Below are 15,566 nucleotides of genomic sequence, written 5' to 3' on the forward strand. Positions count from 1 at the left end.
AAACCGTAGAGTCCGGAAGAGGTAAAACCCGACCGGTTTGCCCTTGTGGCGGACCATAGAGACGAACGTAGAGCGAGGCTCCAAGTTCCGGCGCCCTTTCACCCGGAAGCTGTCTTTTCCCCTCGCCTGCCGTGGCCTTCTCCTCCTTACCATTCGCCCCGCGCCCGAGGTGGAGCTCTTGCGGCGCATGCGCGGTGGTGGCTCTCTGACCTTCAAGCCGCCGGGTCCGGGCGGGCAGCGCGCGAGGGAAGGAAGGGCCGCGCCTGGAAGAGAAGGAGAAGAGAGGCCGCAGGCGGGGACGGAAGGAGACGAGGAAAGGCCGCTGCCGTCATGCTGTCCCGGGGAGCCGCCTTCGCCGCCGCCGCAGCCCTCTCGCAGCCGCAATGGTAGGTGAAGGCCCTTCTGCTCCGAGGGGGTAATGAGAGAGGGCACTCTGCACATGCTCAGAGGTTCCACGAGCCACGATTGAAACCTGACCTGCTGCTATTATTATTATTATTAGGCAGCAGATATGTCCCATTCAACCTCCAATATCTTCCCTCTCAAGGTTATAAATTTCTACATTTCAGGCTGCATGTTGCATTTTCCCGTCAGAGTGCAGAAAAAGAAAAAAGCAGGTGGTCTGTGAAGCTTTACCTGCATCCTCTTTTCTTCTCTTTTTTCTTTTCCTCTCCTCTCCACATCCTGGGAAGGGGCAGCGTTTTGAATTATCTTTCAATTGCTCCCCTCCCCCAGGCATTTTGCTGCTGCATTGCAATGCTTAAACTGCATTATTTCAACCGCTTAACCTGCATTATTTCCACCGCCAGTCTAAGGAGTGTGGTGGGATTTGCGGGGCAGGGGTGGCGCACCCGTAAATCTGTGCCAAATATCTCTTTTCCCTTTGCCCTCCTCCTGTCAAGGTTTCTGCCCAATCGTTTTGGCATGGGTTGTCCACTTCCCAGCTTGTTTTTCAGCCTCTTTGCTTTACCGTTTGTGGGTCTCCGTAGTTTTCTACCTATAGCAAGTGGGCCCTGCAACAAAATGTTGCAGTGTGCAGTATTCCTAGTTCAGCGCTTCAGCTGTCCCACTCCCATAACAGCAAAACACCAGTGCTTTGTGACTACTGAACATCAGGCTGCCTTTGGGGGATTCCTCCCCCCCCCCATTTATATTTTTTTGTACATCTGCCAACTTTGGGGCTCACTCATGCCTGCTGGTATCTGCCTCTTATGCATAGATGAGGCTGTTTTGGTTGCAGAGAATGAATTCGCTGTTGGCATATATATGAATATGATAAATATATACAGGCAACTCTCAGCTTACGCTGGGGTTAACATTCCAGGAATAGCAGCTAAAACCAAAATCATGTATAGTCAAAAAACATTTGGTTCAGTGGCAGGTGGGATTGCCAAAGTCTCTCTCCCCAGATGCCTGCTGGCTTTATTATTATTATTATTATTATTATTATTATTGCCAAGTACCACCTGTGATTTTTTATTTTTTATTTTTTGGTACCTACAGCAGTTCTTTAGGCCTTCAAATGTGCCTTTGAACCTAGAAAAACTGTGAATCACCGTTCTACCAGCGGGAAATAACATTTAAAGAAACGAAGTGTAATGGGAATTGGGGTTGCTCGTGCGTAAAGGATGCTGAAGCTCTAGGCAACGTTGCCTGGCTAAACCTTTCCCTGGCTGGACAGCCCTTTCTCCATGGCTGTGTCAGTCACTGGCAGAATCCGTCAGTGGGCGTTTCCTGAACTTCTTCCAACATAAAAATTCCTTGAAGTTTTCTGCGCAGAGTAGGCATAGCCAGCGGAGGTCCTGGACTCGCCCCGCTGGTCTCTGTGGAAGTGTCTTGGAGCCCTCTCTCCGACGTCCTTCCCTGATCCCCTTCCTCCCCGGTGTCACGCTGATTACCTTCCCCAAAGGGAGTGTTCTCTCTCCCTCTACTGGTCCCTTCTCCTGCATGGTCGGGGAGCCTTACCTCCACTCTTGGCTCCGATGGCAGTTCCCTGACACGAAGTATCTGTTTTGTGTTTGTTTTTTCAGGGTCCAAGTCAGGAATATGGCAACTTTGAAAGATAGTAAGTATTCTGTTCTAGATACATACCCTGAAATGTCAAAAACGATGCAGAGAAGGTAAACCTGTGATCTTCTAGACGCTGTTCATCTCTTCCTCCTGTCAGCACAGACAATGGTCAGCGGTGATGAGAACTGTAGTCAAACATCTGGTTATTCATCCCTGCACTGGTAGATTTGGCTGCATAACACCAATGCTCTACAGATGGGTTGATTTTGACTTGTTACAGAGACCAGTGCTCAATTAGATCCTTTTTTAATGCTTCTTTTTCTCAGTGTCTCTTTGAATTCCTCCCTTTCTTCATTCACTCTCATCTGTGCAGTTACCCGGCGTTTAAAGTCCATCAAGAACATCCAGAAAATTACCAAGTCCATGAAGATGGTTGCCGCAGCAAAGTATTCCAGGGCAGAGAGAGAGTTAAAGCCTGCCAGAGTTTATGGAGTCGGGGCATTGGGTAAGCAAAGTTGCCTTTCTTGTGGCTGATCTTCAGGAATAGCCTTTAAATCATGGGGGGGGGGGGATTTGGGGGGTGGGAGGTGTGAGATTTTAATCAGCTTCTGCCCATCTGGAGCTGATACAGGCTCGTCTTATCTTGAGCCCAAGCAGAGTGTAGTCACGCAACGAAAGGATAAGCAGGTGATGTGCTACATGATGAAGTTTATTTACAAGCTATGCTGAGAGCATACAGACATACATCTTGCCTCTGTGAGAGCAGAGAAGCAACTCCCTCTCTAACAAAGAAACGGCAGAACACTGAAAAACAGGAAACCAGTGTACGTCACATCCAGTCTCCCATTCCCGTGGGAACCCAACAGTAACTCTGACTGTGGAATGTAAACATTGTCTTGTGACAAGCATTTGCTGCACAGTGAAGAAAGCAGAAACCAACAGGAGGGATATTTTTCTGACCTATAACTTTCTGATGAACTCCTTCTAAGTAGACTTGCAAATCATCTTTAAAATTTGCATTAACTATGGGCCATTGGAAGCGATGATACGTTAAGTTAGCTCAAAAATTTGATGTTTCTCTAGAATTATAACGCCCTGGTCCTTTAAAGCAGAGATAAAGAACCTGTGGTCCTCCAGATGTTAAATTCCTTCCAGCCATAGCGAGCCTGACCAGTGAACAACATCTGGAGAGCCAAAGGTTCCCTACCTCCTTTCTTGTTTACTTTTATATATTGCTTCACACATTGAGAGATGCCCTAAAGTGATTTACAATTGTCGTTTAGTCGTGTCCGACTCTTCGTGACCCCATGGACCAGAGCACGCCAGGCACTCCTTCTTCCACTGCCTCCCACAGTTTGACTCATGTTTGTAGCTTCGAGAACAATAATTTACAATAATAAAATACAAAACTCATAAAGAATTCAAGAAAAGGATACAAATATAAAATACAGTACCAAGTTTTGTTTTAAAGAAAGTAATCCAAAACAACATTAAATATTGTTCTAAATAAATTCAAACTGCCAAGCCAAATTCTACACCAAAATAGACTGAAATCAGCAGCCTCCATAAATGTATGGGAATCAAGGATATTTTTATACATTGGATTGTTCCCAACAAAGTCGTCCCATTAGTGCAAAGATGTTTGGGAACTCCCAGAATCGGGGAGCGGGGGATGACATGGCAGGAGGGGAAATGAATTTGAAGTTATGTTGTGGAAGCGTCACCAAAGAACTTTGTTGGATACAAGCCATTTTAATTTTACATTGTTTAAAGTATTTCTCCTACAAGGGTGTTGATAAGAAACTATTCAAGATGTTGAACTACCTACCCCATCACTATTGGAAAAACCTCTGAGCCCCCTTTGGTTTTAAACACTTTGCTAGGTATTGCTCACACGCTCAAGAGCCTATCTATATGGTCATGACTAGAAACTTGAGAGTGGCTTTTGTTGCTAAGATGAAAATTTCAGAACATTGTATTCTGTCATTGACATATTCTGTGCTTGTGCGGAAAATACCTTGCACTCTTTTTGTCCTTGATTGCATATAGTGTCTCACCTGCTGTTACTAGGGGTGCAACAGTCCCTTCATGCTGATGGAATAATAATAATAATAATAATAATAATAATAATAATAATAATAATAATAATAATAATTTATGCCCTGCTCATCTGGCTGGGTTTCCCCAGCCACTCTGGGCGGCTTCCAACAAAATATTAAAATACAATAGTCAATAGTCTATTAAACATTAAAAGCTTCCCTAAAAAGGGCTGCCTTCAGAAGTCTTCTAAAAGTCTGGTAGTTGTTTTTCTCTTTGACATCTAGTGGGAGGGCGTTCCACAGGGCGGGTGCCACTACTGAGAAGGCCCTCTGCCTGGTTCCCTGTCACAGCATGTAGGCTGTGACTTAATGTCAAATGGTGTGTGCTGCAGTTTTGCTAACTCAAACATTGGGTCATCAACAAGCTTTCAAAATGCAGAAAAGTAAATCATGCTGAAGAAGCTCATAGTTTCTGTTGCATGATCTTGATCCGTCCGTTGGTATTTGATTAAGTAACAGAGGTGGTGGGGCAGTATTACTTGTAGAAGTGGTTCTTATTGGAAGTACTGTAGTTCATAGAATCTTAGAACTGGAAGGGACCCAAGGGTCATCTAGTCCAACCCCCCACAATGCAGGTACCTCAGCTAAAGCATCCATGACAGATGGTGGGAAGGACGTTCTACCACGTATCTTTTGATGCTGCTGTATTTTGATGGCTGCTAATGATGCCTGCTGTTGCTGTGCCCCCTCTTCTCTTTACTAGCTCTTTATGAAAAAGCAGAAATCAAGGCCCCTGAGGACAAGAAGAAGTATCTTCTCATAGGGGTATCTTCCGATCGTGGCCTCTGCGGTGCTATCCACACTTCTGTGGCTAAAAATATCAAGAGCCAAGTCACCGCCCTCACAGATGCGGGTAAAGAGGTCATGTTAGTCGGAATCGGTGACAAGCTGAGAGGCATACTTCAGAGGTAATGGGGAACAGCAGCCCTTTCCTTGAATTTGAACCTTGCTTTCCACTGGTAAAAGGTAAAGGGACCCCTGACCATTAGGTCCAGTCATGACCGAGTCTGGGGTTGCGGCACTCATCTCGCTTTATTGGCCAAGGGAGCCGGCGTACAGCTTCCGGGTCATGTGGCCAGCATGACTAAGCCGCTTCTGGCGAACCAGAGCAGTGCACGGAAACGCCGTTTACCTTCCCGCCAGAGTGGTACCTATTTATCTACTTGCAGTGGCGTGCTTTCGAACTGCTAGGTGGGCAGGAGCAGGGACCGAGCAACAGGAGCTCACCCCGTTGCAGGGATTTGAACTGCCAACCTTCTGATCAGCAAGTCCTAGGCCCTGTGGTTTAACCCACAGCGCCACCCGCATCCTTTTCCACTGGTAGTTTTGCATTAATCCCAAAGGCTGCAATGAGCTTCCTTCTGAGAAAGCTGTCTTAGGAGCAACTGAATATGCTCAGAATTGTTATGTAAGGCAGTGATACTTACCCAAAGACTGCTGAGGGCCAGCTGATGTGTAGGATGCATCCGACAGGATCATGGGATCACTGCACCTATGCTTGAGGGCTAAGGCTTAATTGCTCAGAAGCTGGAAGGTTGAGGCAGGTTTAAGCCCCAGAATGTAGTGGATGGTGAAAAGGATGGAGGTGCTCAGTGGACTGGAATACAAAGAAAGAAGAGGAGGGGAACTGGGGGGGGGGGGGAGACCTTGGTGGTGGTGCCAACACGGGGGGTTGCCCAGTCGGTGCCAACTTGCGACAGGACCTTTTCAGTGGTGGGTCTCCAGTTTCAGAATGCTGTCCCTAGTGGGGAGCATTTGTCTTCATCATCATCATCATTAACTTTCATTAGGTATTCGTAAACATTCCTGTCTATGCCATCATTTCAGTAAGGGAGAATCACACTAGCAATGGGTGCCGCCCTCATTAACCGCTGCATTTATGGGCCAGGGGAAGTTTCTGGGCGCTTCTCAAAACCAGCCCCGTATAGAACTCATAGCAGTTGGATAATAACTCAAGCGTGTTTCGCTGTGGCCGGGTCTACTTTACACGCGGGCTTGCTTTTGTTTTAGGACACACAGCAAGAACTTCTTGTTGAACTTCAAGGAAGTGGGGAGGAAGCCTCCCACCTTTGGAGATGCGTCAATCATTGCCTTGGAACTGCTGAATTCTGGATACGAATTTGATGAAGGAGCAGTCATCTATAATCGGTTCAGGTAAGAGAAAGCATAAATTCCATCATTTTCAAGAGGAATAGAAGATTTGGGCAGGGAGAGGTCAGTAGAGTTGAATATAGTTTAGCGTTTTAATGTGGGTTTCTGCTTGGTGTCTGAATGTGGGTTTCTGTTTGGTGGCTCCAAGCGCCACCGGGATAATAGAGGAAGTTCTGCATGCTGCTTAAGTGTGTCTGGATTTTAACATTTGGCAGGCAGATGCTCTCAAGCCATGTCACTAAAACTGTTCAGCAGAGCTTTCTTTTTCTTTTAGGTCCGTCATCTCCTACAAGACAGATGAGAAACCCATCTATTCTCTTGAGACTGTTTCTGGTGCTGGTAAGTAGACTTTGGCTAGTAAATAATTGCATTTTTAGGGGCATTTCCCCCTTGTGTGCTATTGCTTCTTATGCTGATTAAAGTTTGTGTTTCCATAAGTGCTTAATTGCAAAAGGCCAAACCATTGCCCTGTGGCACACACTGTGTGGGTAGGAAGCAAAGAATTTTGGTCTAAAATTATCGATGCTGTATATAGACACATTGTCGTTACTACTATTATTATTATTACTATTGTATTCTTTGCCTCTTATTTTGCTTTTTAAAAGGCAAGATTAGAGCTAACAGTGTGCAAGTGCCAGTTGAATTTTGTAAAATAGAAATTGCTTATAGCTGGAAAGCTAAGGATTTCCTGTGTGTTTTTCTTTCTTTTTTTTTTATTAAAAAAGCTCATTGCCAATCTGCAGTGGTTTTGAAATTCCATCATATATGTGTTTGGCTTGCTATTACTGTATCTGATAAATGTTAACTAACAAGCCACCTATATTATTGTTCTTCGTTTTTCAGAAAGCCTTAGTATCTATGATGATATTGATGCAGATGTCCTGCGAAACTATCAGGAATTTACATTGGCAAACATCATCTACTACTCATTAAAGGAGTCTACTACTAGTGAGCAAAGTGCAAGGATGACTGCTATGGACAATGCCAGCAAGAATGCTTGTAAGGAACTCTCCATGCAGTTTACAGTGATAAGTTAGCAGCAAAAGCAGAAACTACCAAAATTTAGATAAGAGGCCCAGTGGAGAGCAGGCAAGATTCTGTTTTGTGGGGATGTTTAGGGAGGCAGGAGAGGATATATTATTTAATGATAGCCTTCCGAACTTGCGCTAGCAAGTTCCATATCCTAGCACAGTTCCAAACATCCCCCTTTTAAAATTACACAGCGGTTAGCTTGTTGCTGGCTCGTCTGGGCCTCACTACTCAAGATTCCTGGTAAGATCCCTTCTGATCCCTCTTAAAAAGAATAGACACAAGAATCTGATTAAACTGAATATAAAAGTAGTGTAACAGATTCATTCAGGTTCACAGATAGATCCCTGAAGGCAGACTTAGGTTACACAAGTATATAACTATATAAACTGCCCCATAAGGGAACTGGTTCCAAGTGACTGCAACTGAGCAGTCACTTTACCTAACATACAGAACCACAAAATGGAGAAAAAGAAGAACAAAACAACACGGAGGAACATCTGCTCCTCTGCCCAGAATAGGCTTCATCCAATTCAAGTCAAATGCAATTCAAGTCTGTCCCAGCTCAGGAGGAAACAGGAAGTTTTCTCCTGAGTGGTACAAAACATCCCCCAACATGTCCACTGTAGGAATGTTGTACTTGACTGCTGTAAGTTTCACATCCCACATGTTTACATACCAGCTAGAATAGCTGTCTTTTAGTTATTTGCTTTACAAAAAGACCTTGGCTTTGTTCAGTCCTAGGCACGCCTACTTGGGAGTAAGCACCATTGAAGTTAATAGGGCGTGAGTCTGAGCATTGTAGATAGGACTGCACTGCACTTGCCTGAAGACAGTATTGCTAGAGTTCATTATAATGGAAAGCTATAACAGAAATTGTTATGGATAGAAAAGGCAGTATAGAAATTAGCCCTTGGCCCAGAAAGTAGCTGGTAGAATCCTTGATGCTGTACCCTTTCATATTCAGCGATTTGCAATATTTACAAAATTTCAAGTTTAAAGTAACTTAAGTCCTTGGTTCTGAGCAAGCAAGAAAGTAGATTATATAACGTACTCAAAACACTTCTTTACTTAAAACCAGTGGGCAAAGTAAAATGGTTGAGTAGCTTAAGATTTATTGATACTTTTGTCATTGAACTTCTCCCGTCTCCCTTTCTAGCTGAGATGATTGACAAGCTGACTCTGACATTCAACCGCACCCGCCAGGCTGTCATCACCAAGGAGCTTATTGAGATCATCTCTGGTGCTGCTGCTCTGTAAGTATTGGCATACGAGTTTCCAACCTTTAGGTCTTCTGTTCTGTGCGGTTGAATGGGGCAGCGAATTTTCCATTTATGCTTAAAAAAAAAATCAGTGATCAGTGCATGGCACAGTTTGGCACCACCCCCTCCCTGTTAATTCCAAACACACAGCAGTGGTTGTTGGCTAATACTGGAGTTTTCTTGCAGGATATTGCTTTTCTCTGTGTCCTGCACCTGAGTTGATGCACATGTATTTTTTGGAAGGGTGCTTATTAAGGCTGCACACTAGCCACATTGCGTCCAAGTTCCCATTGTTAGGTCCTGGGTGGGTGAGGAAGAATGGAGAGGAACCCTGCTTGCCTTTGGCAAGACAACAGACAATAACAGAATGCAACAGCCTTCAGTGGTCTTTGCTCCCCAGCAACTTACATTCAGTGGTATGCTGCCTTTGAACATAGCGACTCCATGTAACCATTATGGTTAATAATCATTAGTTTAGATGGCTGTCAGTGGCCGTCTCCATCTCTCGTGGCAGTGAATTCCCTATGTCAGTTCTATGCTGACTTAAACTTTTTTCCCCTGAAAAGTTCAGTCTGCAGCTTTCCTTTGGATCAAGCTCTCTCCACAGAATGCAGAAGTGCATCCTCAGCATGCCTTGAAATCATGCAATTAAGCTGGAGAAAAATGGCATTTTGTATAATGGAAAACAACTGTGACTTTAATCCATGTGTTAATCAGTATATCTCTTTAGTTGATCTGACTTCCAACAGTGTTTTTGCTATGCATTGCATGTTTTGCCTTAATTTACATTGCTAATTGCTTCACTGCATGTTTTTGTATTGTTTTTTTTTTTTTTTTTACCATTCCACAACTAGGAACTAAGGGGTAATCAGAAAGTGAGGGTCGTCCAAAGTCAACAGGTAAAGTGGTGCTGGAAAATAGATGTAAAGGGTGGTGAAATAAAAAATAGAATGTAGTTAAAGTACTTAGGATGTTTGTTCTAGAAGTGCTTGTTTATGAATGTCTGGTATTGCATGAATACTTGCATCCTGCAAAATTTTGCTTAAAATCAATCCACGCATTTGGCAGAAATGAAATCAAAGTGCAATGTTTTTCTAGACAATGCTAGAGAGATATGGTGGAAGGGTGTTGTAGAGACATGCTTGATACTATCTTTAAATGTGTAGCTTCAAATGTTCTGGAAATACTACACTGCAGTTGTACTTAAAATTCCACAGCAAGATGTTCAGTTGTCTCATCCTTGAGGTGGGATTATCAGTGGAGTTCAAGAAATTACGGAGTTGCAAATAATCGAAAGGCAGTTTCTTTCTTAAAGATAGTCCTGCCTCATCTCCCCCCAACTCATGAAGCCTGTGCTAAAGTGTCTGCAAAGTGGGAGTTTAGAAAATGCTTTGAGGAAACAAGCAGCAAAGTTTTTTGCGCTTAGGTCATGGCACTTACGATGACCAAGTTGTACAAAGGCAAAGGATTTCCTTCAGATCAGGCTGGTCTTTGAAGTATAGGCATATCTGCTGGTATATTTCCACAGTTACTTTTTGTGAGTTACCTTTTGCAAAGGACTGTCACCCGATTCAAGAAACAGAAATCAATTAACCACAAGCATTGATCTCTTAAATCTGTACACATTTTCATATGACAATAGCTTTGACAAAAACAACAACACATACTTTATGTCTCATCTGAGATGATGTCTTCCCCAAAAAAAATTCAGTTGCATAAACATTTCTATTAGCAATACCTTTATCGTACTGTACAATGCCTTTTATACAGTTTAAAAGTTTCAATAGACTGAGATCAGTTTGATGTAAAGACTGCTTCCCTACTTTAAATTACTTAATAGGTCCATTGCATTCTATGGAATGTTTTACAGTGCTGTCGTGGTCTGTTTAGAATTTTAAAAATGAAACTTTTAAGAAAGGACTAACACAGCAAGGAGAAAATAAGAAACCGTTCAGGTTCTGCAGCAATTTAGCAATTAGTAAACAAAGCTGCCGATCCCGTCAGAGTGACATTCAAACTTCCCTTAATGCAATGTTTTTCTCTGTAGGTAAAGAAGAAAAGCTGTTCTGGCAAGCAGTTTATCCCGCTTCCTTTCTAGAGAGACGAAATTATTGGTCTGTCATTCTGTGAAGGATTTTCAGGCAAAGAATCCCAACTGTTTGTAAATCATATTATAATAAAGTCCTACATGAAAAGAGCTGGCATGGTTCTTTGGGTATGTGGAACTGGGGGTGGCTGGACTGCAATACAAGTAAACAACAGTGTCTTATGCTCTCAGCCAGCATGTCAATCTCATTAAAAACGTTCTTCAGACACCGAGAGAGAGAGAGAGAGAGAGAGAGAGAGAGAGAGAGAGAGAAAGGGTGTGTGTGCAAAAGCCTCTTTGATGTAAATGAGAGCTATGCACAGTTATGGTAACATCCAAAATCTCTCCGTTGTAAGTTTGAAAAAACTTTGCGAAATATTTTGATGTTAAGGTATTACAGCTTCAATCCTAAATTTGGTAACCTGAGTCTGCCCACCTGTCAGATCACCTGACGTCGCAATGAAGGTGGATGACCGAGCAACACTTTGCTTTTTTTGGTGAGGCTGGAGCATAAATCTTCTACAGATGAAGATTTTTGAAGCCGGCAATTCAGAGGGAGAATTGGGAAATCGATAAGCATGCTCCCAGTCTGTTGCATAAAGAGGCTGGAGCTTTCGAACTCGGCGCTGCCTTCTATTCTCATGCGGGGATCTAGAGAAAGCCGCCAGATTTTAAAAGTGTGGACTTCTTGATGCATTGGAAGAATAGGGATTATTTTATCTTCAGATCACATGATGGCAGGTGTGGTCAACGTGGCTGTGGTTTGCAGTCCAAGCCCTGAGACTTGCCGGGCTAAATTAGGGCTGTGGGGGTAAAGGTTCTGCGCTAGAACAGGAAGCGAAAGCGTGTAACCTTCCAGATGTGGTTGGACTCCAACTCCCATCAACCCCAGCCACCATGGCCAGTGATTGAGAATGATGGGAGTTATATTCGTCCGACAATATCTGGAGGGCAACAGCTTCACCAGCCGTGCCCTAGGGTGAAGACAATGCAATAAGTAGGTTAGATGTGCTCACACGCCTTCCTTATGTTCGATATACACCTCAAGCCACAGATTCTCACTGAATATTGGCATGGAAGCATGGGAATGACTAATACGGATATAAAACTTGCAGCATGTTATGGTTTTGAGAGAAAATTATATGATGTTATATAGATTGTATCTAACACCTAGTAGATTGGCAAAAATGTACAGTATAAATCAAAATCGAGTAAGTATTGGAAATGTAAAGAGAAAGGTACATTTTTTCATATGTGGTGGTCTTGTAATGAGGTTAAAACTTACTGGGAAATGATATATAATGAATTGGAAAAGATGTTTAAGATAACATTTGTAAAAAACAACAACAACTAAACCAGAAGCTTTTCTATTGGAAATTATAGGATCAGAACTACCAGTACCTAAACAGTATAGAAATTTATTTAGCTCTGACATCTAGAATACATCAGTACTGTATACATTTAGCAAGAAGAAATACCATATTTTTCTGTGTATAAGACTAGGTTTTTTCCCTAAAAAATAATGTCTGAAATTTGGGGGTGTCTTATAAATGGATAGATCTCCCATTTTCTTAAATCAGAGTCCCCCCAGATAGGGGCATCTTATACATGGGGGTGTCTTATAGACAGAAAAATACGATACTTAGTCCAACTGAGAGCCATTTCACAAGCTGCTACCAGGTGCTGTTACCTTTGAGCAGTTTGACTTCACCCCTAAAGGCGTTATCCTCCATTGTCTCCTGAGAAAGACAGATGCCAACCTTTCCAGCTATATACTAGCCTTTCCCAACCTTGTGCCCTCCAGAGGTTTGGGGCTATATCTGTTATCCCTGACAACTGATCATTCTGGCTGGGGCTGGTGGGAGCAACGAGGATCTTTGGTAAGGTTGGGGGATACATGGTCCTTCAGATGTTACTGAACCACAGCTTCCATAATACTTGGCCTTCTTGGCTTGGGGTCGATGGAATCTGGAACTCCTGGAGATCTGCAGGTTTCTTATTCCTGATCAGTGTGCTGTGAAACACCTGTGACATTCATGTTATGTCTTGACATTTATGTCTGACCATTGTATGAAGTGATCCATGGTTATTTGCAGTTGTTGTTGTTGTTTAGTCGTGTCCGACTTTTCGTGACCCCATGGACCAGAGCACGCCAGGCACTCCTGTCTTCCACTGCCTCCCGCAGTTTGCTCAAACTCATGCTGGTAGCTTCGAGAACACAGTCCAACCATCTCGCTCTCTGTCGTCCCCTTCTCCTTGTGCCCTCCATCTTTCCCATCATCAGGGTCTTTTCCAGGGAGTCTTCTCTTCTCATGAGGGGACCAAAGTATTGGAGCCTCAGCTTCACGATCTGTCCTTCCAGTCAGCACTCAGGGCTGATTTCCTTCAGAATGGAGAGGTTTGATCTTCTTGCAGTCCATGGGAGTCTCAAGAGTCTCCTCCAACACCATAATTCAAAAGCATCAATTTTTCAGTGATCAGCCTTCTTGATGGTCCAGCTCTCACTTCCATAGATCACTACTGGGAAAACCATAGCTTTAACTATACGGATGGGGGGGGGGATAACAGGTGTCAGTAATAAATCACACTGAGTAAGTGAAGTTAACTCTTTATTAGAAGAAACAAGGTCTGCCCAGGTGTGCCAGACCTAAGGAGCACGGTGACTGTTCTCAGTAGGACTTGCAGTTGTAGAGGCTGAAGGTCCCTGCCTTTGGACAGCTGCCCAAATCTTCACTGGGTTCTTCCCAAGTAATCTGAGACTATGCCAACGCGCCTGACTCTGCTCCTCCCTCTTCATACCTTCTTCCCTTGGTGGTTCGCCAGCTGGTGCCTCCCACCATTTCTCGGCATTAAGCCGGACCATGACAACAGTTTGGGATCAGAATGTTTCCCTTTCACCTCTCAGGTAATCTGGTCTATCCTTCTGGCCTTAGCACTGAGCTCTGTAAACTGCTGTCTGGGCTGCAGCATTTCAGCTGGGAGTGAATGCTTACCCCCGTTAAAAATTATGTTCTACATTTATTTAAAAATGACATGTCGGGAGTTAAGTCTAGGCTTGCGCCCTTCTTGATATGCTAATTTTCTATGTGCAGGGAGTACAGTGGTACCTCAGGTTACATATGTTTCAGGTTACATACGCTTCAGGTTACACACTCTGCTAACGTAGAAATAGTGCTTCAGGTTAAGAACTTTGCTTCAGGATGAGAACAGAAATCGTGCTCCAGCGGTGCAGTGGCAGCAGGAGGCCCCATTAGCTAAAGTGGTGCTTCAGGTGTAGAACAGTTTTAGGTTAAGAACAGACCTCCGGAACAAATTAAGTACTTAACCCGAGGTACCACTGTATATCTTTTATAGGGAAGAGTATTCAGCCATGCAAGGGTCCAAGTAGTATAGCCTACCAGGGGTCAGCAAACTTATTCCGCAGGGGGCTGGTCCACTGTCCCTCAGACCTTGTGGGGGGCCGGACTATATTTTTTTTGGGGGGGGTGAGAATGAATTCCTATGCCCCACAAATAACCCAGAGATGCATTTTAAATAAAAACAAACATTCTACTCATGTAAAAACACACCAATTCCTGGACCGTCCGTGGGGCGGATTAGAAGGCGATTGGGCCGGATCTGGCCCCCGGGCCTTAGTTTGCCTACCCATGGCCCTAGACTAGTGGGGCGCTATGGAATTAACTAGGAGTAAGTAGCAGAGGGGCACTGGAGGTGTAAATGACTATCTTGACTTCAAAAAGTTCGCTTCACTGGATCAAACTAATCAGTTTTGTTGAATTAATTAACCTAAATAGTTTTAACTGGATTTTGAATAAATATGTGATTAGTTTTTACTGTTTTGGATTTTATTGTTCTCTTCCTTAGTGGATCTTGCCAACTACTTTTCTGAACGATGTTTTTTATAGGGTAGGGTGTACTGGGGGTGAGTTTATGGAACCAAGGGGGTGGTACTCCCAAACATGTGGGAACCAGTGGCCTAAACCCAGGTTTATCACCTCTGTGGATAGCTTAGGTATTTGTTACGGAAGCAGCTATAAGAGAGTTGCCAAGATGGGACTAATTGCCTCTTCAGAGTATCAATTTGCGTGCTGCTGTCCTCAATTAAAACCCAATTGTGAGAGATGACATTTTTCCCAGGCTTGCCCTAAACTTGGATTCAAAATGTAATGCAGACTAGAAGGTAATTGTTCCAGTCCAAGCATGCTTTAAAATGGGACAAATGCCCAGCTTTATAGTTGGCATGGAAAAAAAGCAAATTCCCGACAGATATGGATAGCTAATGCAGGAAGGGTTTTTTTTGGCTAACTTCTGCCCCTTTTTAAATATTAGAGGAAAAAATATATATAATCCTTCATGGAAAATTAAGGCTGCTGCTTCAAGAGAGAGGGAATTGGATCCTCTTAGTGCCCAAACTATCCAGCAGTGAGTGTGGCTGCTGCTTGGTGCTCTCACATGCATATGGAAGAGAAGAATCTCCTTAAAAAACTCTCCTTGTGCTCTTGTAATTAAAAGCCATTTTGTTTCTTTTAGCTTTGGGGCTGCAAAGATGTATTTTATATCATCTGAATGTTATGTAACCTGGAAAGGTACGGTACCAGTGTTCTATGTGGTGCAGTGGTTAGAGTGTTGGACTAGGACCTGGGAGACCAGGGTTCGAATCCTCAACAAGCCATGAAGCTGGGAAGCCAAAGTTGGTATATAAATGTACTCTGGTTAAGCCATATTAAAGTGAGAAGGTGCCATCGGTATACCTGACGACCATCTTGGCTGCGAGTCCTGGAAGACCTCCAAACTCTATGATTCTGTGATTCTAAATTGGTGGCCATCAATGCCTCTAGTGGCAGTGAGTTCCAGATTAGCTACGATCAGACAACAGCAGCATCCATAGAGTTGGAAGGGACCTTGAAGGTCATCAAGCCCAAGCCCCTG

General features: G+C 43.6%; 1 protein-coding gene across 3 annotated transcripts; it reads left to right on the top strand.

The window, feature by feature from the left end:
- Positions 1–105: 105 nt before the first annotated feature.
- On the top strand, positions 106–10,746 carry ATP5F1C (ATP synthase F1 subunit gamma; the record flags this gene model as incomplete). 3 transcript variants are annotated; one of them, XM_083461568.1, is made up of 10 exons in its annotated part: positions 106–386; positions 2,031–2,065; positions 2,384–2,515; positions 4,813–5,017; positions 6,120–6,263; positions 6,535–6,599; positions 7,104–7,259; positions 8,449–8,545; positions 9,406–9,450; positions 10,599–10,746. In XM_083461568.1, the coding sequence occupies exons 1-9, from the start codon at positions 331–333 to the stop codon at positions 9,410–9,412; spliced, it is 897 nt and encodes a 298-aa protein (XP_083317694.1). In that variant the 5' UTR covers positions 106–330. The 3 variants fall into 3 exon arrangements, with proteins under 3 accessions (XP_083317694.1, XP_083317695.1, XP_083317696.1); XM_083461569.1 differs by lacking the exon at positions 9,406–9,450; XM_083461570.1 differs by lacking the exons at positions 9,406–9,450; positions 10,599–10,746 and having other exon boundaries at positions 8,449–8,549.
- Between the last annotated feature and the right edge of the window lie 4,820 nt (positions 10,747–15,566).

This window comes from Podarcis liolepis, assembly GCF_965112155.1.
Source record: "Podarcis liolepis genome assembly, chromosome: 10".
Classification (NCBI taxonomy): domain Eukaryota; kingdom Metazoa; phylum Chordata; class Lepidosauria; order Squamata; family Lacertidae; genus Podarcis; species Podarcis liolepis.